The sequence below is a fragment of the Corvus moneduloides genome, chromosome 4, assembly GCF_009650955.1.
Source record: "Corvus moneduloides isolate bCorMon1 chromosome 4, bCorMon1.pri, whole genome shotgun sequence".
Classification (NCBI taxonomy): domain Eukaryota; kingdom Metazoa; phylum Chordata; class Aves; order Passeriformes; family Corvidae; genus Corvus; species Corvus moneduloides.
The window spans coordinates 23902439-23924834 of record NC_045479.1 but is presented as its reverse complement, the minus strand read 5'-3'; the positions used below and the strand labels follow the sequence as shown (position 1 = coordinate 23924834).

General features: G+C 56.7%; 2 protein-coding genes across 3 annotated transcripts; both read left to right on the top strand.

Annotated features, from left to right (window-relative positions):
* The first annotated feature begins 79 nt into the window (after nucleotides 1-79).
* LOC116443176 (extracellular serine/threonine protein kinase FAM20C-like) lies at nucleotides 80-11370 on the top strand. Its single transcript, XM_032107149.1, has 10 exons — nucleotides 80-4715; nucleotides 6199-6374; nucleotides 6461-6539; nucleotides 7038-7130; nucleotides 7307-7422; nucleotides 7735-7915; nucleotides 8031-8140; nucleotides 8819-8900; nucleotides 8998-9057; nucleotides 9143-11370. The coding sequence occupies exons 1-10, from the start codon at nucleotides 4237-4239 to the stop codon at nucleotides 9375-9377; spliced, it is 1611 nt and encodes a 536-aa protein (XP_031963040.1). The 5' UTR covers nucleotides 80-4236; the 3' UTR covers nucleotides 9378-11370.
* Nucleotides 11371-11527: 157 nt separating this feature from the next.
* SUN2 (Sad1 and UNC84 domain containing 2) lies at nucleotides 11528-19672 on the top strand. 2 transcript variants are annotated; one of them, XM_032107933.1, is made up of 18 exons: nucleotides 11528-11626; nucleotides 11999-12159; nucleotides 12754-12926; nucleotides 13072-13206; nucleotides 13397-13492; nucleotides 13685-13778; nucleotides 13968-14038; nucleotides 14296-14423; nucleotides 14778-14999; nucleotides 15080-15157; nucleotides 15245-15288; nucleotides 16349-16514; nucleotides 16600-16827; nucleotides 17770-17854; nucleotides 17945-18060; nucleotides 18209-18376; nucleotides 18788-18880; nucleotides 18989-19672. In XM_032107933.1, the coding sequence occupies exons 2-18, from the start codon at nucleotides 12029-12031 to the stop codon at nucleotides 19100-19102; spliced, it is 2142 nt and encodes a 713-aa protein (XP_031963824.1). In that variant the 5' UTR covers nucleotides 11528-11626; nucleotides 11999-12028; the 3' UTR covers nucleotides 19103-19672. The 2 variants fall into 2 exon arrangements, with proteins under 2 accessions (XP_031963824.1, XP_031963825.1); XM_032107934.1 differs by lacking the exons at nucleotides 18788-18880; nucleotides 18989-19672 and adding an exon at nucleotides 18665-18781.
* The last annotated feature ends 2724 nt before the right edge of the window (nucleotides 19673-22396 follow it).

Here is a 22396-nt window from a genome sequence, read left to right as displayed (position 1 = left end):
ATGTAGGCCAAGTGGTTCAACAAACATGGAAATAAGTAAGCAATGGTGTAGCACAGGCAGAGGACAGTGACAGATCTCCATCCTGCAGATTTCCTGTGTGACTCTCAGCCTCCCTGTTTTGTTCCTTTTACCAGGGCAAGCCACGATGGTGAGGAAGGTTGCCAGGCCCATGGTGCTGCCGGCCACATCCTTCTGTCCAGGCAGCTGTCTAAGCAGTAGCAGCAAGGGAATGTAGCTGTGTCTGCTGCCCCACCAGTGTGCCTCAACTCTGACCATTGGAGTCTCATATTTGTGGCTTCCATAATTTTCAGATTTCCTCTCAGAATGTTGCTAGCTGACACTTCTAGTCCATAGTTCCAAGTCTGAAGGATCTTTCTGCATTAATGCCTGTGGTGGATCAACCTGGTCTTACAATTCCTTTTGTTCCTTTTGTAAACCTCAAGTGTTATGCTAGAGATGTCCTTTCTCAATTTCATTATGTCAGGGAGCCAGGAATTGGAGTAATATGAAGACAACTAAGAATTATTTCAAATTTGGACCATCTGTGCTTTGCTGGGCCAGGGTAGGTTGGTACCATGATACCTGCCCCATGATCAGGATTGCTGTGCTGTATAGAAGAGCCCAAATCCTTTGAGCTATCTTGTTGTGCAGTTGCTCTGTGTCCCTCCAGCTGGCTGCCTTTACATGAAGATAGTGCTGTTGACAACACTTTCTGCAGCTGGCAGGTGGAAAAGATTATTTCCTCTTCTGCAACTTTCTGTCTCTTCTAAATTCAGAGGAAGAGGTAAAGCCAGTGTCTTTGGAATGCCCTGTACTGGAGTAGGATGATACCTTCAGCCATACCACGGTCACTTTAATCGTGCCTCTTTCACACTAATGAATAATTAACTGCTCTGTGCATATGCAGAGGCATGCTGCTCATGGGCATCTGCAGGGTCGTGGTGACCTGCAGATGACCACAGGGAGTTGCTGACCTCAGCACACAATCTCTTGGACTTGCTGCCTGTTTATCTTTTTGGCCACCAGCTGACCCAAGCTAATGTCTCTGTGACCTGCATTGGCAACAAGGGAAGGGTGAGTGCTCCCCAGCCTTCTCAAAGCCTGAGTGTGCAAACAGATTGAGGTGAGCTTTGTGTGAATGTGCAGCAAGTCAGCTTCCACGCTGCCATTCTCGCTAGGTAAGTGCAAGGTGACTCACAGGAGAGTGGCAGGCTGTTTTTGTTCCCAAGGGTAACAGCTTTCCTACAGGAAGTTACCATGAAGAGGCAAACCATTGTTAGCTGGTTTGCATGCCCGTCGTTGGCATTGTAGCTGAAAGCACAAGCCTCAGCACCAGAAAAGCTGGAGAGGGACTTCGGAAGGGCCTGTTGTGATAGGACAAGGCTTAGAGGTTTTAAACTAGAAGAGGTTTGTTCCAGATTGGATATTGAGAAGAAGTCTTTTAGAATGAGGGTGGTGAAACACTGGAACAGGTTGCCCCAAGAGGTGGTGGGTGCCCCACCCCTGGAAACACTCAGGGATCGGTTGGATGAGGCTCTGAGCAACATAATCTGGTTCAAGGTGTCCCTGCTCATTGCAGGGGCATTGGACTGGGTGACCTCTAAAGGTCTCTTCCAACCCAAACTATTGATTCTATGATGCTTTAGAGCCTCTAAGGCCTCTCTACTTTTTACTATAAAATTGCTCTGGATGATTTTTACTTACGGATTTTCAGTGGAAAGTTGGCAACAGTTTGCTTGCTATTATGTTTCCCTCTCATTTCATGCCCCCCTGCATATTGCTGCCATTACCCATCAAAGCATCAGGCTGAGTCAGATGTAGAAAATGAGATGAAAAATGGAGAGTGATGGATGGGTGCCAGCCAAAATGACTTTTTCTATCCACCCGTCCCCTAAATCTGTGATAGCAGCTCAGAGGCTGTGCCTCATGACTTCATCCCTCCCTGCTGAGGGGAGATGGGAACATCATTATCAGCTGCTGCTGAGTCCTGATTTGGAGCCGGCAGTGAAAATGTCCTCGGATGCAGGGCTCCTCCTCCGCCCCAAAGGTGACTTGAATCTGCTGGGAGGATGGAGGAAGAGCTGGAGGGGGGAGATGAGAAGAAAGAGGTGCAAATTCAACCACGTCTCTATGATGATGTCATGGCAACAAGGTACACCGAAGTGCTTGTCAGGTGATTGGGGCAGGCTTTGAAGGTCTCCAGCTCTTCTCTGTTGCTGCAGGCTCATGTCTGACTTGCTGAAAAATCTTTTGGTTAATATTTAATGGCAGTATTGAAGTGCTAAGGGTGGCAAATGCCTCACCCAAGCCCCCTGCCTTTACTTTCCACTGGGATGCTAAATCAGGGTGATGTGGTAGGATTTTAAGCTTCAGTATCTGGGAATGGGACTAACAGTAGGGTGGCTTCAGCCCATAGGGTCCCTGTGCCTATCTGACTAAAGGAGGTGAGAAGGAAGTTTCTATCCCCTCCAGCCCAGTTTGGAGCTGGTTTGGGGTACCAGAAGGAGGAGGTCTCCAGGGCTCACTCTGGAATAAAGAAATCCGTGGCCCTGCTCCGGGAGCCGAGCCCAGGTCCTCTGATGCGATCATTTAGTACACGGAGTGGGTGTTTTGGTTGGTTGTTTTTTTCCTGAGCCATGACCTAATGATCCCATGTTCCAGCTACAGCCCCTCCTAGGGGCCTTCTTTCTGAGCCGTGTGTCCGGACTGAATTCAGCGAACTTCCCGAAGCAAGACGCTGTGTTCCCCCACCCAGGGAAGCCATCTGCTCCCCTCCACCAGCTCCTTCTGCGGGCCTTCGAGCTCGCCAGCCGGGCTGGGAAGCTCTCCTCCTCCTCGCCTGCCCCGGCTCTCCTCGGCCATCTTGTTAGCAGAAGGCAGGGAACGCGGGGCTGGCTGAATCTGGGGCGGTGATGGTGGCAGCCGGAGGCGGTTTCCAGGCAACTGTCGCGCCGTGGGACACGCGAGCCAAGAACGCCGGGGACGCCGCGTTCCCAGCGCGCCGCCTGGGAGGGGACCGAGACACACACGGAAGGAGCCCGCACAGGACGGTGCGGGGAGGGCAGCAGAATATCCCCTCCTCCCCTCTGATCCCACTCCCCTGGCTGGGAGTGAGGATTTGCAAGCTGGCTGCTGGTGCACCACGCGACAAGGAAGGACTATATGATGTATGGGATTTCACATGCCTTCTGCATCCTTTGGAAGATCAAAGAGAAAAGAAATATTGTGCCAGACTCTGTACCCCAGCCCCCAGACTTTTTGCAGGTGGTCCTGTGCTTCTCTGTCCCTTATCAAATACAAAGCTCCACCCCTACAAGTCATGAACCATTTTTGTGTACGCATCCCAGCTCTGTGTCCCTGGGTGTCACCGAAAAAGTGAATTTCTTGTAAAAGAAAATGCTCTTCCCTTCCACAAACTGCCAATCCTGCCCAGCACTTGGTGGGTCCCACTGCTCCTCTGTGCCAATGCCAAAGGCAGTATCCCCACTCCTGCCTGCCTGCCTCCCCTACCTGCTTTAGAGGCCCTGGGAGCATCCCTGCCCATGAAACTCAGCAGCCTGGTAGCCCCTCCTTACACGGCCTGCCCAGCATTTTCCCTCGCAGCAATGTTGATACTCATCCCCTTTATTTTACCTAGTTTGAGTGGTTTTTGAGAGTGGGCTTGAGTACAACTGATTTTGAATGGATGGGGAAGAGTGATAAAATTGATTTGGCCGAGCAATGGGAAAAAAAATTCTTCTGGATTCTGAGAGTACAGCTATGATGAACATGGGGAATGGGGCTACATAGTGCTTGGCAGGGTGTGTGCTGCAGAGGGGCAGAACCATTTTAATGCCCTGTGTTCAAGGAAATGTTCTGCAGCCCTGTGCAGGTGGCAGCACAGAGAGACAGGACAGTAGGAGGTCATCTGCACCCGTTGCTGTCCCTGAGCCAGCCTTGCAGCTATTGATTTGGAACTTGCCCTGTTCACTCTAACCTTGGCAGTGCCAGCTTGACCCTTATCAGCACTGATAAACCCCACCACAACCTCCTGTCCCCTCCTGGTGGTGTCACACTGTGAGGTGCCGTGGTGACAGATCGTTCCTGTCACTCTGCCTTGCACCAGTTGCTCTTTAGCTGCAATGCTCTAAATCCAGGAAACCTCTCTCCTATTTTTGCACGGAGGCTGTAGCCACACCAACATTTTAAACCTGGTGTGGATGGCCATCCCTTGCTGAGCATTTTGTATGAGGAAGGATGCGGTGCCGGCTGCAAATGCTTTTCCAGAGGAAATTTAAAATCAGCCTTCTCTTTCTTCTGCTCTTGGCCCTTCTTGTGCACCTGGTGATGGATTTTGCTCTCCCCACAGCCCACAGGCCGTGTGGCTGTGATACAAAAGCACCAAAAGCTGTGGGTGTCCTGTCAGGCAGCCCCATGCCAGCTGGCCTCAAAAAGCTGAGCCTGCGAATCCTTCAGGATTTCAGTGGAAGCAATGGCTCCTTGGAGAAAAGTTCCCAGCCATGGAGAGTGGGGCTGCATGTAAGGGCTGGAGAGCCAGGGGTCCAACAGCAGCACGAAGAGGGGAATGCAGGGTGGACCAAGGGATCAAAGCTGGCAGCACTCTTCGAGCATCCTCTTTACAACATCCCAATCCCAGAGGTGACAGAGAAAGACAAGCTGTTTATCGTCAACCCCATGGAGAAGTTCAGCCTGCACAGCAGCGGGAGTGACGAATGGTGAGGAGCAAGCTCAACTCTAGCTTGCATTTGGGGGATATGTGGACTTGAGGGGACAAGCAGCAGGGACCAAACATGTTGTTTCCTTATGTAGATCAGCATCCTACCCCAGAGGGGCCCCCATTGCTAAGCATGCTCTTCTCATATCTTAAATCCTCTCCTAGCCCTGAACTTTTGGGCTGCTACCCATAAGCTTGTAGCACACAGCAAAGCCAAAGGCGACTCTTGAATTATTCACTGTATTATGGATATCTATTAGGTGATCTCCTCAGCTCCTTCCTTTCCCCAATGCAGGCTAGCCCTTAGTCTCTCTCTCTGTATATGAGGAAGTCCCTACTCCAGATTTCTAACCAGTTTTATCCCCCTCTCTTGGTATGGTGAAGATGCAAAGCCTGCAATGTAGGTTGCCTCTAACCGTGAGACTGTTTCTGTCCTGCATTTTGCAGGATATTGCCTGACCTCTTTAGGCTCAGCCGTATGGTGAGCTCACTGCTGATGGCTGTCTATTTTTATCTTTGGACTACTAACCTCTAATTAGAAGGGAAGATATTAAAAGCTTTATCATTGTAACACATAGCATTTTCCATATGGAAAGCACACCTTCCAAAAGTGGTGCCTGCTCGAACTGGGAGAGAATAAAAGCTGGCTTAAGAGCTGTTTTCCACAAATGGGTATTTGCCTTGTCTCTGAGGACCACCTATCGGTAGCCTTGGGTCTGGTTTGATGAAATCGATGCACAGTCTGTGTTTTCCTAGGGAGAGACATGGATTTGGGTTATAGGTGCCTTAGGCTAACTGTGCCATTGTGGTGCCCGTGTGTGCTAGCACAGAGGTGGGGCAGATACCCCCAGGGGCTCCCTTGAATGCCAGAAAACTGCAAATTTGCAGGATGCACAGAGACAGGCACAGTGCTAACCCAAACTTATCCCCCTGGGGAAACCAGGGATGTGTGATAAACCCACCCAAGGGGAATGGGGTGCTGAGGACGGGAGTTCAGGTCAGTGCTGGGGATGACTGGAAAGCTCATGCTTCTCCACCCTTGTTCTGTGGACACACGTGTGTCCCCAGTAAGCACATGGAGGGGTGTAGCAGATTGTACTCCTGGGAGCTAATCCATTAGGGAGAAACAATGAGGTGATCTGTTCCGGCAGGGAAATAAATGCATGGATGAGAGAAGCAGGATCAGCCCAGGGATTTTCCATGGGGAATGGAAGAAAGACATTGTGTCCCATCCAGCCATGCTGGTGGGTCTTTCTGGCCACCGACTTTGTGTGGGATCTGCCAGGTGCCAAGGGCCCCGTGGAGGCCATATAGGCCAGGGGCCACCATGAAACCCGGAACCCATCCAGGCCTTGCTCTGGGCTTTCTCCCCATCTCACCCTCCATGCATTGGCTCCCAGGAAAGGCCCGGGGACACAGGACCCATCCTGTCCCAACTAAAAGCTGTCATTGTTGTTGGGGTGGTGGTGGCTGTCGGGCTGCAGGGTCAGCAGCAGTAAAGCCGAGACGCTCCTCCCGACAGGGAAGACGGCCTACGACACCTACCCCACCTGGCTCAAATTCCATGTCGGCATCAACCGCTATGAGCTGTACCCCCGCCGGGACCCCTTGCTGCCCACGCTCCTCCGGGATTTGGCCACGCAAAGGATCGTCAGCTCGGGTACCACCTCCCTCCCTGCACCCCTGTCCACAGCCCTGCCCCCTGCCTGCTGCCTGCCTCCCTCACCCCCATGTGCCTCCTTTCAGTCCAGAAGTCTGGCGGGACCCAGCTCAAGCTCATCATGACGTTCCCGAACTATGGGCAGGCCCTCTTCAAGCCCATGAAGTGAGTAGAGCCTGGGACAACCCTATACCTCGCCCACACGGTCCTGTTAGGTAGTGAGGAGTAGCCAGCTCATGGAGGGAGAAATGGAGAAATGCTTCACGCGCTGCCTCGCTTCAGCACCTCCATCCCAAAACTGAGGCGAGCAGAATGGTCCCCTTTCCCTTGCCTTCCCTGGCTGTGCTCGCTGCAAACTGGATGCAGCTTGTGATGGGGTAGTGACCTCCAGTGGTGGAAAGAAGAAGGTGGTCCATGAGGACCATCCAGGAGCCTCCAGTCCATGAGGGCTTACCCACCCTTGAGTTGGAGGCAGGGGTTGCATGGGAGCCTGGATAGAGGGCTTGGAGCCACACCACCCATCAGGAAGTGACTGGACGAGACTGGGTCTGGCTGTCTCCAGTGTCACCAGGGGACAGAAGGGGAGTGGTGGTTTGGAACTAATCCCATGCTTGGAGTGACCCCATTCATGATGATTGCCCCCACCGTCCTCTCTCCTTCCAGGCAGACCCGGGACCAGGAGACCCCCATTGATTTCTTCTACTTCTCAGACTTTGAGCGGCACAATGCAGAGATTGCAGCCTTCCACCTAGACAGGTGAGCATAAGCTTTGCATCCAACCCTGCCCTCCCATACTGGCAAAGCACCAGAGAAACTGCTCCTTCATCCCACTTCCTGCTCGCTGAGGGATGTGTCTCCTGTCGGTTTTAATAACTCACTGAGATTAAACCAGCTGAGGTCAGTAAGAAATGGTTCCAAGTTCTGTGTTTCAGGATCCTGGATTTCCGGCGAATCCCCCCAGTTTCTGGTCGTTTGGTCAACATAACAAAGGAGATTCGGGATGTCACCACAGACAAGAAACTGGCCAAGACTTTCTTCATCTCCCCAGGTGACCTTTCATGCTCTCCATCCTCTCCTGTGGCCACCTGGATGGAGCTCACCTGGAGCTCACTGCTGCTGCCCTGGCTCCCCCCACACTTGGACAAACTATCCTGCTGGGGACTGTTCCAGCTCCCATGGTTACCCTGCCACAGGCCTGTGCTCCTCACAGCCTCCCTTGCCATTGCTTTGCTAGTGGCACATGGCCAGAGTGGATGGTGGAGCATCCTCCCCTGGCTGCTTGCTTGATCACTCTGCCTGGGGGTTGTGGGCTTGTTGCCTTCCTTCTCTTTGTCAACCTTTGCTTTGTCCCCATGGCCAGCGGGTAACGTCTGCTTCTATGGGGAGTGCTCCTACTACTGCTCCACCGAGCACGCCCTCTGTGGCAAACCGGACCGGCTGGAGGGCTCCATGGCTGCCCTGCTCCCTGACAAGACCCTGGCCAAGCGCCGCTCCTGGCGCAGCCCCTGGCGCCGCTCCTACCACAAGAGCAAGAAGGCTGAGTGAGACGGGGCATGGGGGGTGTGGGGACATGGGCCAGCAGAGCCATGGGATGGCAAGGGGCTTCTCCACAGCTGCTCTCATGGCCCCATTCCCCTCTCCGGCCTCTGCCACCAGGTGGGAGCTGAACCCCAACTACTGCGCTCAGGTGCGAGAGACACCACCCTACAACAGGGGCCGTCGCCTCCTCGACCTCATCGACATGACCATCCTCGATTTCCTCATGGGTGAGCCCCTCCATGCCTGTGCTGAGGGCTGTGGAGGTCCCTCAGGACCAAGAGGCCCAAATGGCTCCATGTCCTGTGGTACCATGCCCTGCGAGGTCTGTTGACCAAACTTGTTCAGGCTGCAGTGAGCCTCAGTCTTACCCACAATGAGAGCACAGGGCTGTGCCACGAAGGCATTTCCCAGGCAGAAGTTGAAGGTCAAGAGATTCTAGGGACATCCCAGCTAAGTACCCTGGACATGGGATGCGCCTTCCAGCACACTGTCACATGCAGCCCCTGGAGAGCCAGAGGCGGAGATGATGCTGCCCAGGGCTCTTGCTGCCTCTCCTGTGCCTGGGCCACTTCTTCCTCCCTGCACTGTCCCCTCACCGGCATCTGACTTGGAGAGTTTCCCATCTCCTCATTCCTGGCCACCCAGCCATGCCTTTGCCATTACTTCTGCTCCATTTGCCACTGTTGTCCCTCTGTGGGGCTGCTGGGACGAGAAGGGGCCTGGAGGCCATAGGGTCTCTGCTCAGTTCCCCTCCACGGCCATGGCCACCAGATGGACACCCTAGAAGTGCCTCCAACCCTTTCCCCCAGGCTCTGGGTTTCAGTCTCACACCAGGAGTGTGCTCCATGTCCCTGCTCTCATCTCCCAGCACACAACCTGATGGCAAATTTGTTGGCCCGCCACAGGCAACATGGACCGGCACCACTACGAGACCTTTGAGAAATTTGGGAATGACACTTTCCTGCTCCACCTGGACAACGGTCGTGGGTAAAGTTGGGGAGTAGGGGGAGCAGTCACAGCAAAGGGGGGTGTCTTGCTGAAATGCCGTCCTGACACCTCCCGGTGGGCTTCTCCCCACCCCCAGCTTCGGCACACACTCGCGTGATGAACCGTCCATCCTGGCCCCCCTCCAGCAGTGCTGCAGGTAAGGGGCTGCCACCGCCCACCCCGGATCTGCTGTTGGGGGGAGGCTCCTCCTATTGAGACCTCTCCCTCCTCATCTCTGGCAGCATCAAGAAGTCGACTTACCTGCGGCTGCAGCTGCTGGCCACCCAGCCCTACCGCCTGAGCGACCTGCTGCGGGAGGCGCTGGCCACAGATCCACTGGCCCCTGTCCTGGCCGAGCCCCACCTGTGGGCACTGGACCGGCGCCTGGGGAAAGTGCTGGCGGCAGTGGGACACTGCCTGGCCAGGGCAGCCCGCCAGGAAGAGGTGCTGGTGGATGATGTGGGGTCATGGGTGTGATGGGGGGCTGGGAATCCTGCTGGATTGGGGTGTTTTGGTGTGCTGCCAAGGATGATGTGGGGATCGATGTGCAGCTCTGATTCTGTGTAGCGTCAGCTTTTGATGGTGCCAGAGCTGGTGGCGTGATGAACCAGGAAAGCAGGTTGTAAGGATAGCTGGGACAGGGAGGGAATTTAAATAAAAAGGTTGGTCTAGTGGAGAAGACACGAGCTGTGATCTTCCCCATCAAGGCTGCTTTCCCAGCCCTGGCCTGTCCTCACGTGCCTGGACGTGTCACTTCAGCCCTCCAAAGCCTTTTAGGAACGGGTAGGGATTTTTCCTGCCTTTCCCCGGCAAGAGCTGCCAAACTGGAACAGCTGGCAATCTCCTTCTGCCGCACCCCCGCCCCCAGCATGGTGATGCCGTGGTGACCCCCAAAGAGAGCCGAGACTCCCCACTGCTGGTGTGGGGAAAATGAGGCACAAGCTCCCAGCCACTCACTTATCTTTGCCCCAGTCTTCCCACACCCACTCAAAAACTCCCATGGCTCTGGCATCACCACCTCCTCCACAGGACCAGGGATGCAGCAAGGACAAACCCCACTCCCCCCAGAACATCTTCCCAAATCCCCTGGGAACTGCCGCTGACTCCCTTTATGCCTGAAAAAGTGGCTCCTGAGGAGGGGATGGATTGACCTGGGGCTGTGCACTCTGCTTAGTGCCTGGTGGCTCAGCACCCAGCTTATCCCCTGAGCCTCCCGGGGGGGTTAATCCACGCAGGGGTACGTCAGCTGGAGCAGGTGCCATTGTGACAGCTACTGCCAGGGTACCCAGGTCGGGACATGGGATTGCCATCTGCATGGCCAGAGATAAAGGTGCCACTGGGGAGGGGAGATGTCCTCTGTCCCAGACAGACACTTGCAAAGGGATGGGTAGCCACAGGAAAGGGTGAAAAAGGGCAGCTGGCACAGTGGGAGATGAAGCTGGAAAAGCTAGGCAGAGATTTTGGCTGGAAAGAAAAAGGGCTCAAAAGGAAGAAAAAAAAAAAAAAAGGAGACAAAGAGGATCTGTCTGCATTACACAACGGGGCTGGGGACGCTGAATTGGGGTTTGTTGCAGTGTGCCCCCCCCCGATACTGACAGCACGTCCTCCTGCTGCTGCACTGGCTTGTGCCCCAAAACCCAGGACATGGAGGAAAAGGTTTCAGGGCTGTTTTGCAATAGGTTCCTCCCCCTCTGCCAGCTTCATTTTTTTTTTAACTCTTTATATAAGTACCTTTTTGCCCCATACCCTAAGCCGGGGGGACCATTCTTGCACCGTGCCTCACAGATACGGCCTAAACAAACCGTGTCCAGTTACAGGTTCCCCTCACTCTCAGAGCTCCCCCAGGCAAATCTTTTTCCGAGGCGCCGTCAAATTTAAAACGCGGGGCGTGGGAGGGCGGCTGTCTTTTCAGCCTGGTGAGTTTGCACAAGGTCCCAGCTGTGCCGCAGCGGTTCAAGGTCCCATGGGAGCAGCCCAGTTTGGCTCAGACGCCCCTGACGAGCCAGCCCATCTGCCCGCGGGGGAGAGCGATGGCAGCGGGGTGTCTGGGGCCAGTGGCCCAGGGAGCAGCAGAACACGCCCGCCCAGTCGAGGCGGCGTGGGCACACGGGTGTCGAGCGGGGCTGCCCACGCCCCAGGGACAGGTTCGGCCGTGTCGCCGTGACGGGTGGTGCGTGGGGTGCGGGGATTTCCCACCCCACCAGGACCAGCAAACCAGGCACCCCAACAAAGCCCAAACGGGGCTGGGGTGCAGCCCTGCACCCGGGAGCTCCCATTTTGGGCTGGCATCACCCACGCCCTTGGCTGGCAGTGTGGGCTGACTGCTGCTCGTGGTGGACAAGGCAGGAGGAACCCCAGGGGTGAGGTGTTTGGGGACCAGGTCCTGGCGGGCAGCAGAGTGCGGATGGCCCCCATCATGGCCCCCCCACCCCCCCAAAATGATGAAAATAAAATAAAATGAAATAAAAAGAATATGCCAATGGCGGTAATAATAATAATAAATAGCAATGATGGTGGTGATAAAGAAGAGGTCCCCAGAGGCCGGGGGAGCGGTGGCTGCTCCCTCTCCGCGGCGGCGGGCGGGGCGGGGCGGCGGCGGCGGGGGGGCCCGGGGGGAGGGCGGGGAGGCGGGTGCCGCCTTCTCCCGCAAAACAAAAGGGAGCGGCGGCGGCGAGAGCGGCCGGGGAGGGCGGAGGGGATCGTTCTCCGCTGCCCCGTACTTGCCGGTGGGTTTGCGAGGGGGACGGCGCGGCGGGGGCAGAGCCGGGGGGTTGCGGGCGGGACGGCTCGTACCGGGGCCTGGGGGGGAGATGTGTGGGGCCGGGGGTGCGGAGGGGCCGGCGGGGCCGGGGGTAGCCGCTCCACGCGTGGGCGGTCCGCGGGAAGGGGAAGGAGGCGAAGGGGTTTATCGGCCTGTAAGGGGAGGCGGCTCCATCCCGGGGCACCCCACGGCCGCCAGCTCGGGACGGTGTTCGGTGTGGGCCGGGACCCCTGCCACAGGGGTGGGGTCTCCGCGAGTGGGATCCCGCCGGGTGCGTCCCTCCAGGGACCCTCCCACTGACACTTGCCTCTCTCCTCCGCCCCCTCGTCACCCCCAGGTGAGCCGAGCCCCTCTCCGTGCTGCCGCCATGTCCCGCCGCAGCCAGCGCCTTGTCACCACCACCCGCTATTACCCCGGGGACGATGATGCCACGACCAGCAGCAGCAGCACATCCCTGCTGGGTGGGACACAGCTCCCCTTCAAGGAGACCACCGGCAGGTTAGTGGGGGGCAGGAGTGGGGGGGTTCCCCCTGCCCAAATCTGACAGGGGCGGGGTATTCCATCCCACACCGGGGATCGGGCACCTTCCTGGGTGGGGTGTGGGGATAGCTTGCAGAAGGGAGCGTGACGGCCAGCCTGACGCATTCCGGCATGGCCGCGGCCGCCTGGGCACTGGCTGTGCCCCTGCTCCAGCGAGAGCCCCGTTCTCCCTGCCCGGGCACCCCTGCGTGCCCACGGGCCCGGCACAGGAGCCTGCCGGGGTGGCCGGGTGCCAGCTCCCAGCTGCAGCTGGATGGCGACAGGGAGGAGGAGGAGGGAGGGAGGGAGGTGCGCTGCAAGTGCCGGCCGGAAAACCGCAGCGGTGCGAGCGGAAGCGGTGCGCGGGACGGGCGGGAGGCCTCCGCAAAGCAGAGCTTGCAGCCTCCGAAAGCTGCCGCCATCCAGTGTGGAGGGAAGTGATGCTGGTCGAGGGATTAGAGTGAATTCCCCATTTTCCCCCATGGGTGCACTGTGACACACACCGCGCCCCCCCCCCCCACCCCCCGCCCTGTAACCACACATGCCTGATGAGCCTGTTCTCGCCTCCTGCAGGACGATCAGGAGGAAATCGAGTAGCACAAAGCGCCTGTCTCCCGCCCCCAGCACCCAAACCTCCTACTACAGCGAGTCCATGATGAGCGAGTCCTACCTGGGGGGCAGCCGGGGCCTTGCTGCCCTGGGCAGCTCCATGCTGGATGATGACCTGGACAGCAGCACGTACTGGGGTGAGCCTTCCCACTCTCCCAGGGCAGCTGGACCTCCCGGGACACTGGACAGTGTTGGGGCAGCTGCCCAGGCTGGCTGGCTGGGTTGCTTCTTGTGGAAGTGATGGTGGGTGATTTCTCAGTGGAACTCCGTGTTTTGGGGCAGGTGGGGAGCTCTCCACCAGGAGGAGAAGAGGCACAGGGGACACTGAGTCCAGTAAGATCAATGGGGTACTGGAGAGCAAGACATACGACGCCTACACGTCTTCATCTGGGTACTCCTCGGAGGACGACTATGCTGGTAGGGATGCACTAGTCTCTCTTTAGTGGCAGAAATGCAGGGGAGGCATCCCCAGGGGGAGCAGCCCAGGGCCTGGCTATACCCAGTGTGCTGCCAGTCCCCACTAGATGCCACCCACAGTGCAAAGCCTTTGCTGTGGGCAATGCACTGGGGTGCTGTCTGCATTGGTGACTTGCTTCTTCCTTTCCAGGTCACTATTACTCAGGCCAGAGTAGCTCCGGGTCAGGTCTGAGAACTGCAGCCTCCCGGGTGGGCTCCTTCCTCTGGCAGGTGTTCACCTCCCCAGGTGAGCGGAGGGCTGGCAGGGGCACTTCTAGCAGCAGTGTTCTTGCCAGTCATTATCTCTACTCTCCAGGTGCTGTGTATGCTATTCCCTGTTTGGGTGGAGCGGTTTTATCCCCTTGTTGGTGCCACCCTTGGGCATGGAGGGGACATCTCTGCCAGGACTCCTCATGAGGCTTGTTTTTTCTCCTGGCAGTTCGGTTCATGGGGTGGCTGTTCTCGGGGCTGGCAGGGGCCTGGCACCGCCTCACCGGCACGGCTTCCCACTTGCACAGCATCCCCTTCTCCAGGTGAGTGTGGTGCTGGGGGACACCAGGATGGGGAAAGCCTGCAGGACCCTGGAAAGGGGAGGCACATTTGGGGTGGTGGGTGTCTTGTGCTAAAGCCTGGCTGGGCTTTGCTTTCCATCTGGCCCCCATCCAAAGGTGGGGGAAGGTGACTGCAGTCCTACAGGCACCTCTTTCTTCTCCGTGCTCCAGGCGCTACCCACGTCTGAAGAGGTCCCTCCTGCTGCTGCTGCTGCTCCTGCTCCTTGCTGCTGCCGCCTACGGTGAGTCAGCCTCACTTGATCTGCTGCCCTGAGATCTGGGGCAGTGCAGAGCATCCCACTGCCATAGCTGGGGGATGGGATGGCCTGGAGCTCAGTGCTCATGGCTTCTGGTAACCTGGTCCATCTGCACCCGCATGCCGGCATCCCCTGGTAATCCCAGGGGATGTTGATGGCTGAGCCTCTGCATGTCCACCCTGTCCACTACTGTGGTCTGTTACCAGCCTGTGGTTTTGACCATCTCATCCTTCTGTGCCCAGGAGCTTGGTACTTCTACCCATATGGGCTGTCGACACTCAGCCTGCCTTCCTTCGCATGGTGGGGAGCTGGAAAGCTTTCCTCCTCCTCCGATGTTCCTGGGGCAGGGGACCTGACCACGCTGGACCAGGTGAGCTTCAGCAAAGGCATGGTGGTGGCCCAGGTGGGATGAGTGCCTTGCAGGGAGAGCTGGGACGGTGTGATCTGTGGAACAATTGCTTCCAGGGTACGAGGAATGGTGGAGAATGGGCCAGATGATGGCTCCACATTGGCTCCCCCAGCTTGTGGCCATCTCACTCTTGGGGTGTCCCTGGGATGGAGCAAGGAGAACATCTGCCCTCTCCTGGGACGCAGCAGATGAATAAGATGCCACTGACTCTGGGGAATGGGTGGGAATAGGTGGTCAGGGTTCCCTTGTGCAGGGGTCCTATGGAGCAGACACTTCCCTGGAGGGCTGCATCACACCCTGTTGTTGTTGCTGCAGGGGGGGCACCGGCTCCTGGCTCGCTTCCAGTCCCTGGAGAAGCGCTTTGAGGCACTGGAGGCCGAGCTGTCCCGGTGGGAGCTGCGTCGTGGGGCGGCAGCAGTGACAGCAGGGGGAGAGCCACCCCCAGGGGACATCCTTGCGCAGCTGGAAGGGCTGGTGAGCCGCCGGGACGCGGGGCTGAAGGAGCATCTCCGCACCGACATGGCCAATCACCTCCAGGTGAGGGACGTGGGGAATGCAGGGAGATGGGGGCGTGCAGGGCCAGGCCCTGATAGTCCACCCTGTTCCTCATCCTTCAGGGCGAGCTGGATGCCCTCCGAGTCCAGGTGCAGAGGGATTTAGACGGGCGCCTGGGGAAGATGGCACAAGCTTCTCGGGTAAGGTGACGAGCGTGTGGTGGTACCTGGACAGGACACCCTCACCAGTGGTGTCACGGGTCTCACCCCTTCTTCCCTTGCTGGCAGGAGATGGAAGCGCGTTTGCTGGAGCTGAACTCAGAGTGGCAGAGGTAATGCTGGCTGTGGGGCAGAGCCATTGCTCTGCTAGGGGCTGGCAGGTAGCTGGATGAATTTCCCTCAGCCAGGCTGGTTTGCCTGGGACAAGAGAGAGAGATTGAGAGGCATAGTGTGGGGGGGGGGAAGGAAAGAAGGAATATGTGGGTGTCTGTGGGAGGCAGCACTGTGCCCTTCTGGCCAAAAAGGTAGTGGTACCTTTGGGTGCATTAGGAAGGGCATTGCCAGCAGGTTGAGGGAGGTGATCTTGTCCCTTTACCCAGCCCTAGTGAGGCCACATTTGGAGTGCTGTGTCCAGTTCTGCACTCCTCAGCAGTACAAGGGAGACATGGAGCTCCTGGAGCAGGTCCAGCAGAGGGCTACAGAGATGATGAAGGGACTGGAGAATCTCTCCTATGGGGAAAGACTGAGGGAGTGGGACTTGTTCAGCCTTGAAAAGACACAATTGAGAGGGGACATCAGCAATGTCAGTGTCTGAAGGGAGAGCGACAAGAAGTTGGAGCCAGGCTCTTCTCAGTGGTGCCAAGCAACAGGACAGGAGGCAATGGGCAGAAACTGGTGCACAGGAAGCTCCACCTGAACATGAAGAAAAACTTCTTTACTGTGCAGTGACCATGCACTGGAACAGAGTGCCCAGAGAGGTTGTGGAGTCTCCCTCACTGGAGATACTCCAGAACCATATGGATGCAATCCTGTGCCATGTGCTCTAGGACCCTGCTAGAGCAGAGAGGTTGGACCAGATGACCCCCTGTGGGCCCTTCCAACCTGACCCATTCTGTGATTCTGTGGCTGGCAGCAGGGCTCCAAGGGCAAGGGTGGCAAATGACCTTTGCCACTGTCATTTTGCATCACTGTGAATGTGGCCCTTCAGCCAAGGCCACAAGCTGGGGATGCTTTCCCATGGGATACAGTAGAAGAGGTTCCTGCCACTGGAATTAAAACTGTGTTTGGAGATGGGGTTGAGCATAGGTGATGTGGGATGAACCTCTTCCTCCAGTTTGCAGAGGAGAGCTGGGCCTGTTGGCATGAGGCTTTGTTACCTTTCTCTCGGCACAGCTCAGTGCAGGAGAGCCTGCAAGGGACCTTCCGGCAGGAGGTGGGCAAACTGGAGCAGGAGGTGGCAGCCTTGAGGAGGGAGCTGGCAAGCCTCAAGTCAGACCAGGAGGTGATGGGGAAGCACGTGGAGGGGATACTGGAGCAGCTGAAGACAGTGCGGGCTGATGTGAGTGCCCAGTCCCCAGCCTGTTCGGCAGAAAGGCAGTCAAGGGTCGCTGCCCCAGGGCTGAGCTCTGCCTGCACTGTTTCAGGTGGAAGCGCAGTTCCCGGTGTGGATCAGTCGGTTCCTGTCACAGTCCCAGCAGGATGGTGCCGCTGCCTTCATCCTGCAGCGGGAAGACTTGCAAGCAGAGCTCCAGGCTCTGGAGCGCAAGATCCTTGCAAAAGTCCTGGAGGACCGGAGACTGTCGGCGCGGGATGCTCAGGCTGGGATTGGAGTAGCCCTGAGGCAAGGAGGGACTGCAGGAGTGACAGAGGAGGTGAGTGCTGGCCTGTGCCCCACTTCATGTGTGCAGGGGGCTGGCATGTGTGCCTGGCAGGTGGCAGAGGTGTTGGGACAGCCCCCACAGCTGGGACATTGATCCTGGGCTCACAGGATGCAGGAGCACCCTTGAAACACCTTCTCGGGCTGCGCCTGCTCTCTGCTCTGGAAGGGGTCACAGGTACCTGCAGCCCTGCAAGGCTCTTACTGTCTTAAAATCCAAGCTTCTGCTCGTGCATCCTTCACCCAGAATGTGGGACAGGTGCCAACGAGGCTTCCATGGGTGGAGCATCTTGCTTATCCTCATTCGTCAGCAGCGCCGCTGAGTTGTTTGGTGCAAAGCATTTCGGCAGAATGACACCAAGGGGAAAAAATGAGCCTGCTTGCTTTGGAAAGAGTTGCTGGCAATTCCCTGTGGAGGTAGTGGAGGGAGGGATCAAGCTGGGATTAGCAGTCCCCATAGTCTGTGCAAGCTTTGTGCACTCCGTAAAGTTTGGACCCAACATGGTGCTGCGGGGTCCTAGCTCCTTAGGCTGGGTTTGGCTCCAGGTGGATGCTCCAGCCATTTCCTCCTTTTCTGGGTGGGAGGAGCTCCCATCAATCCTGTGGGACAGGGTGGGAGGGAGCAGCAGATGATTCCGGGGTGTCTGGTAGTTCCTCTCCTCCCTCTGGGCCAGCCCCTCTTGAAGACAGGCAATTGCAGCGTGCCTGGGCCCTGCCCCTTCACTGCACAGCTCCTCTCCCCTGGAGTATTTTTAGCAACCTCTAAGGAGGCTTCCCTGCCAAACGCGTGTCCTCTCATTTTTGCCGCGGTGATTCATCCCCTGGCTGTTTTGTGGGAAGGTCCTTGCACCCTCTGTCCCTGCAGGGGCAGGCGGGTGGGGGGGCAGGATGCCTGCCCCAGTTCTTCACCCTCCTGTGCCCTCTGCTCCCACTGCAGCAAGTGCATCTCATCGTGGGCCAGGCCCTGAAGCGCTACAGCGAGGACCGTGTGGGGATGGTTGACTACGCCCTCGAGTCAGCAGGTGGGTGGTGGGGACGAGCCAGCTGTCCTGGGGAGGTGACCACAGGGTGCTGGTGTGCAGCTCACCTGCTGCCATCCTCTCTCATGCCAGGGGCCAGCGTCATCAACACTCGCTGCTCAGAGACCTACGAGACACGGACAGCGCTGCTGAGCTTGTTCGGCATCCCCCTGTGGTACCACTCGCAGTCCCCCCGTGTCATCCTGCAGGTGGGCTCTGAGAGGCAGGACTGGGCTGCTCCTCATGTGGGTGTTTTAGTGGGCTTTGGCTGTTGCTCCAAGCCAGCAGCCAGGCTGGTGGGAGAAAAGTAACACTGATGGTGGTAACGTTGCTGGTGTCTCACTTCCATGCTCATAGCCAGACGTCAACCCTGGGAACTGCTGGGCATTTCGTGGCTCCCAGGGCTTTGCTGTCATCCGCCTCTCCGGCATCATCCGCCCCACGGCTGTGACGCTAGAGCACATCCCAAAAGCCCTCTCACCCCAGGGGACCATCCCCAGTGCCCCCAAGGACTTTGCTGTCTACGTGAGTGCCCTCGCCCAGACCTGAGGGAGGGGTGGGGGCCACAGTGGGAGGGCGCTGGAAGGGAGGGATAACAAACCCTATACCTGGCTGTGAGGTGCTCCGGGGGTGTTGGTCTTATCCTGAAGAAGAGGAAGAAGCAATGCTGGTGGGGAGAGGGGCAGCACTGGGTTTCAGAAAGAGTTTGAGGGGACAAAAGAGCTTGAGTAGGTGTAACTTTTGGTCTTCCCCCCTTTCATCCTTCCCCACTGGTCCCTGTTCCTATTTGTCTATTTTGACCTGGAAGAGCAGGAGTGGGGGCCAAGCATGCTTGCGTCTCCCTCTCCCTCTTCTGCCCTGAGTGTGTGCATCACCTCTGGTTTCCCTCTCTGATGACCCCTGGTTCTCCCTTTATGCTTCCCTGCCCTTCCATAGGGCTTAAAGGAAGAAGGAGAGGAGGAGGGCCTTCTCCTTGGACAGTTCACCTACAACCATGATGGCGACCCCATCCAAACATTTTACTTGGAGGTAAATGCTTGGAGCACCTGACCCCTGAGAAGAAAATGGGGCCTCTGGGGTCTCTGAGCCTCACAGAGCTCTCAAGGGCTCAAGTTTTTCTTTTCCCTCTTCCCCAAGGGTGACTCCATGGGCACATACCAGCTGGTGGAGCTCCGGGTGCTGAGCAATTGGGGCCACCCCGAATACACCTGCATCTACCGCTTCCGTGTGCACGGAGAGCTGGCGCACTGACCCCCGGCTCCGCGCGGGATGAGGATGCTGCCAGGCTGACAGCAGCAGAGGATGCGTCTGGTTCACTGCTTCGCACGTAGAAATCCTGGGATGTGCCAGCAGCCGCCCCAGGAGGCTGCTCCCCTGGGGGAGGAGAAGAGCTGCTGTCGAAGGGGTGAGGCTTTCACTCTTCCAAGGACCGGGGTGGTGAGGCAAGAGCATCCCACGTGGGTCCTAGCGCAGCCTGGCTCGTTTTCAGTGCGTCTCGGACATTTTAACTTTTTAAGCTAACTTTGTATCGGGTCTGCGCTGCCCCTTGTCCCTGTTGTCCTGCTCCCTCCTGCTGGTGTGTCTAGCATTGCCAGGGCTTGGGAAAGGGGTGTGGCATTTTGTGATGTGCTTCATGCAGGCTTGGGTGCAGGAGATGGGTGTATGTGTGGGATTGTGGTGCTTGACTCGGTGCTGCCAGAGTAGGTGGGAGCCACCGGTCATGGCTACCAAGTCCCCTCCACACAGGGTCACTTCTCTTGCCTTGGTGTTGGTTTGGGTAAAGATCTCCAGCCCTCCAATGCTGGGCCGGCAGAGAGGAAATAAGACAGTATTAATGAAGTATTAACATAAAACTAATGGTTTGGGGCAGCAGGAGGAGAGGAGTGTGGCACGTGGTGGTGGCAGAGCCCATCTTGCTGCTGCCATCCATCCACTCAAGCCCTCCTGCTGCCAGTGGCTGAGTTGGGTCTTGGCGATGCTGTTGGCCTCCCTGGCTGGCTGCCTCCCCAGTGTTAAGCTTGATGATGCTATTGAAAATTCCTGTTGCCTGCTTTTCCTTTGGGGTGTGTTCTGATACTTCTTTTTTAAGAGGGGTGGGGAGGGGAGCTATTTTCCAGTTGGGTTGGGGTGTTGGGGTGGGTTTTTTGGGGGGGGTTTGTAGTTACAAAGGGAAAAAAGACTTTTTCCATGCAATTTGTACTTAACCAGAGAATGTTACATGGTGCCACTTGGATGAGTGGCTTAGATGTGGAGAGGGCTAGAGCTTTGTTTAGTAGGAGAATAGCGCACACTGTAGGATAAACTAGAGTAAGATGAGCAGAGCTGTTTAAAATACGGGCCTCAAGTTGTTGGTGGCTTGGTAGCTGGACTTGGAAGCTGGGGTCCTCTGTGGACTGCTGCTGGTGGGGTGCTGGAGGCATTCCTGCCCTCCTTGCTCCGGATGTCCTCCGAGACTGCAATGCGTGGCTGTGGCCTCCTGCCCATGGCTGCATCTGTATATACTTGACTGTTAGCAGCAAGTGGGAGCTGCTGCCCCAGGGCTCTTGGGGGGGAGATAGATGGGGCAATCGCCAGGGCTCGCAGGTGCCAGCCTGCAGAGCCACCCCCGCCTGCAGGGCTCCCTCAGCTCCCAGTCCCCCATGGCAGATGGCTGGTGCAGGCTGACCTCCTTTCTCTTGGAAGGGCTCCCTTTCCCTCCTGCCTCTCCTCACTGGCACTGCACTGTTCTCTGAGCCCTGGCTGTGGGAGGGCTGGGCCGGAGCAGGAGGGGGAGTTCTGCCTGCAGTGGGCATGTGAATCCTGCCTGTACTGTTTGGATGGGAGGAGGCAGAGCGGGTCTTTGCAGGGAGGATGCACAGGGACCTTCCCCAGGCTGAGGAGTGCCAGGGCCATCTGGCCCCTCCACCTCCTGGCTGCCTGCATCACATAATTTGGCTTATGTTCTTGGATGGTGTTAACAGCCTTCAGCTTTGTGTTGTGTTTCATTGAAAGAAAAGCTAAAGGGCTTGTGGTCAGTGTTTCAGCCGTGTCCAGTGGTATTGTCCTTCCCCTGGCACCATGAGAGCACCATGTATTGATTCCCACTCTGGTGATCTCTGCTTGAAGCACTGTAGGCATAGAGGAGGAGAGGAAGGGGCTGAAGAAGTGTCTCCTTTCAGCATCCCCTGATGGGCAGCAGGCAGAGCTGCTGAGCTGTCACTCCCTCCATGCCAGCCTGGGAGGGGGAGGATGGTGGCAGCACATCCCTTCTGAAGGGGTCTCCTTGCTCCAAGCAGGGGAAGTGAGCCCAGGGGGCAGAGTCCTGTCTCCAGCAGGTTAAATTTACCCTGTGGAGCCTCTTGCAGAGCTGGGAGGCCCTGCTGCAGGGAGAAAGCTGACCTGGAGCCAGATCCAGGGACTATAAATTCGCTCCTATATTGAGCATAGTCTTAATTCTTGGCATCCACAGCCAAAGTTATTTTAAACTTGTCTACAGCTGCCCGCTTGCCTTGGAGTCATGTCCATGAGTGCACTGAGCACATGGAGCTGTGCTTCTATGAATGCCTAGACCTGTTCTGGGCTCAGCAGACCAGCTCCTGTATTTATTTGAATCATAAAGAGAGAGCAGAGATGAAGCTCTCCCTTTTTCTCACCTTTCTCTGGCTGCTGGAGCAAGTGCCATAACCATGAGCCCGGGAAAACCCCTTTTCTTATGTTCCTTCTGGCTCCCTGGTCTCTGGCTTGGACTGTGAGGGCAGACAAGGTCTTTGCCCAAGAAAAATTATTTTGTGGTAAATCAGGCATGCTGGTGAGAGGCAGGAAAGGTGACCTCTTCCCCTGAGAATGGAGTTGTAGTGGGATCTCTGTTCCTTCCATGTGGGTGTTAACTGCTGTGTCTGGGTTAGGGAGCATTTGGCTTTACAGGGCAAGCTTGCCCTGTCCTTTAGACATGAAAATCTCTGCTGTTGTAAGTAAAACTCCCTGCAGACACCAGTGAGAGCTCATCCTGAGGCTTCATGCTCTTTTCTAGCTGGTTTTGGAGGCCTCACCATGCCATCTGTGTGAGGATCCCCAGGAACATATGCTGAGGCTACACGTGGGTTTTCAGCCCCCAAATTCAGCATCAGTGCTGGGCTGCAGCCCGAGCACCTGCACTGTGTGCCCAGGGCCGCTGGCTCTCCAGACTGTAGCTTGTAGCATTTCTGCAGCCCTTCGGAGAACTGCAGAAGAAGAAGGCACGTAAAACTGCTGCTTCAGCATGTGCTTCTCTGCCTGGGGGTATTGAATCCTAGAGCTGATGCCAAAGATGAGCCTGGTGAGGCAGGAGAAATGCAGAACAGCTGTGGGAGCAGATTTCTCTTATTTACTCCATTTCCCTCCTCTATTCTCTCTCCTTCTCAGTTTGCCCTACACACATGTTACGAATTAGCCCTGCAGAAACAGATGGTTACAGACAGGAGTTTGTGTTTGATGCTGTAGCCTGTTGCAAATGCTGCACTGGTTTGTTCCTTTTATTTTTTAATCAACAGATTGTAATTTATGCCTATGCAAGAAAAAAAAAAAAGA